At 32.1% G+C, this 2548-nt stretch overlaps 1 protein-coding gene across 1 annotated transcript; it reads left to right on the top strand.

Annotated features, from left to right (window-relative positions):
- The first annotated feature begins 258 nt into the window (after positions 1-258).
- LOC131166686 (secreted RxLR effector protein 161-like) lies at positions 259-660 on the top strand. Its single transcript, XM_058125263.1, has one exon. It carries the CDS (start codon positions 259-261, stop codon positions 658-660), a length of 402 nt encoding a protein of 133 aa, XP_057981246.1.
- The last annotated feature ends 1888 nt before the right edge of the window (positions 661-2548 follow it).

Below are 2548 nucleotides of genomic sequence, written 5' to 3'. Positions count from 1 at the left end.
GGTCTATTACATGAGACTAAAGAATTTCTCTCTAAAAACTTTGAAATGAAAGATATGGGAGAGGCAAAGTATGTGATCGAAATAGAAATATTTTGAGATTGGTCCCAAGGACTAGTTGGTTTGTCTCAGAAAGGTTATATAAATAAAGTTTTAGAGAGATTTAACATGGACAAATGCTTAGCTTCACCCGTTCCAATTCAGAAATGAGACAAGTTCGGTCTCATGCAATGTCCTAAAAATGATCTGGAGTGGAGTCAAATGAAGGATGTTCTTTATGCATTTGTTGTTGAGAGCTTGATGTACGCTCAAACATGCACAACGTTTGACATTAGCCTTGCAGTTGGAATGCTTGATAGATATCAAGGTAATCCTGGAAGGATTCACTGGAAGGCTGCAAAGAAAGTTCTAAGATACTTGCAAGGAATGAAAGATTACAAACTTGTGTATCGAAGGTCTGATCATCTTGAGGTGGTTGGATATTCAAATTCTGATTTTGTTGGATGTGTAAATACAAGAAAGTCCACATTTGGCTATGTATACTTGCTAGTCGGAGGAGCAATTTCATGGAAGAGTGTGAAGCAGTCAATAATTGTTGTATCCACTATGGAAGCTCAATTTGTAGCTTGCTTTGAGGCTACAGTTTTGGCTAATTGGTTGTAGAACTTTATTTCAGGATTTGGAAAAGTCGACAGTATCCCCAAGCCATTGAAAATATATTGTGATAATTTCATAGCTATCTTCTTCTCTAAGAATGATAAGTATTCCAAGGGTGCTAAGCATATGGAATTGAAACACTTTGCTATTAAAGAAGACTTATAGAAACAAAAAGTGTCAATTGAACATATTAGCACTGATTGTATGATAACTGATCCTTTGACGAAAGGATTGCCGCCCAAAACATTTATTGGTCATGTTGAAAAGATGGACATTCTTGAATCTTAATGTATGTTGTTCAAATGATATTTGAACTCGATAATGAAAATTTTTCTATTATTTTTGTTTTCCATTTTGTATACATAATTGTTATGGAATAATGATAACATGATTAAATTTTGACCTAATGTATGCCTCTCAACTAAAAGATCATTATGTGTAGTGGAACTTGTATTGTAGTGCATGGAAGGAACTATGTTAATAAAGATGATATGGAACCGCCATGACTCCTACAATTTTTCTACATATTAATGATAACTAATGTATGCGCATTATGATCAACTACGTTAAGTAATTTCACTTGAGTCAAGTGGGAGAATGTAAGACATTAGTTGCCTAAAATAAAATCATAATCATATTTGTTGAGGTAATATGAAATGTCTTTATATAAAATATTGTTATCATAATTATAATTATGTTTTCTGATTAATGATGTCAGAATTTTGTAAAACTGTAATGACATCTCAGAATATGAGAAGTCTAAAATTATGATATAATTATGATACGTTATTAATCACTTGATGGTAGTGATTATAAAAGAGAGGTTAGGAGCTGGTCCTATCTCATCCTATGATGCTTATTTTAAAATATATCCATCAAATTAAGTTGAAGCATAAGGAAGAGCAAGGGTTGTGAGATAGAAACACAGTTTGAAATATATATATATATATATTTGGAGGCTATAAATCAAGGTATGTTTTATTTTAATGTTAATGATTGTAAAATTAAGAGTTTCGAATTTCTTAAAATTATGATGTATGAATAATGTTTATCATGTTTAAACTTACAAGCTAAACACAAATTTAAAATTTTATAGGTTAATTTATTCAAAACTAGGAAAAAGAGAGGGAGAAGATGAAGAAAGTGATAGTACCAAAAGATTAGTATCGACAATCACCATATACTTTTCATCAGTAGCAACATGATCGAAATAAAAAGTACAATTTCATCCCTTTGGTTGGGAAATTTATGTGGCTGGGATTTGATTGAACAGACACCCAAACAAGATGAAAGGTGTGAGGGTTAACTCTTCGGGTTTTGATGGATGTGGGATTTTAATGTTTTTTCATGGATGATTAATTTGTTAGTTGGTAGAAGGTAAACAAACGAGAATTCGAATAGATAGAGATGGGAAAGGGAAAGGGTGGCGTTTTAGCTATTGGGACATTTGTGGAATATTAAATTTATAAATAAAAAATGAAGGGTAAAATTGGGATTTTAATTTTAATTGCTTTGAGTACTACTAAGTTTTCTCCTTTACTCTTTTAGGAGTAGTTTAATAAAGAAAAATGAAGAGGTAGTCCAAGTAGTGGGGTTTCCATGGGGGTCACACCTCCTTATGGATCCCATGAAATAGGTCTTCATGAGTGTCAATAGTGCAAACCAAGATTTGATGTTTTAGTTGGGATGGCAACCCAAAATGATTTTTTTTTTTTTTTTTTTGCAGTGGTTTAATCATGTTAAAGGCTCTAGGAGTTGTCACAAATCCTTTTTTTTTAGTTGTGGTTGAGTTCAATTAATTACAACCAATTAGTTGGTGTCTAACTAAACTTACGTCCAAGAAATTGATAGTTTAAGCCTCTTATAACAGACATGAAGTAGTAGATCAAATGGA

The sequence above is a fragment of the Malania oleifera genome, chromosome 10 (assembly GCF_029873635.1).
Source record: "Malania oleifera isolate guangnan ecotype guangnan chromosome 10, ASM2987363v1, whole genome shotgun sequence".
Taxonomy (NCBI): Eukaryota; Viridiplantae; Streptophyta; class Magnoliopsida; order Santalales; family Ximeniaceae; genus Malania; species Malania oleifera.
Note: the sequence above shows the minus strand (reverse complement) of the source record. Positions and strands in the feature narration are given on the sequence as shown.

Excerpts from the sequence above, each read along its gene's own strand:
- LOC131166686 (XM_058125263.1), top strand. The coding sequence starts at position 259 with ATGAAGGATGTTCTTTATGCATTTGTTGTTGAGAGCTTGATGTACGCT.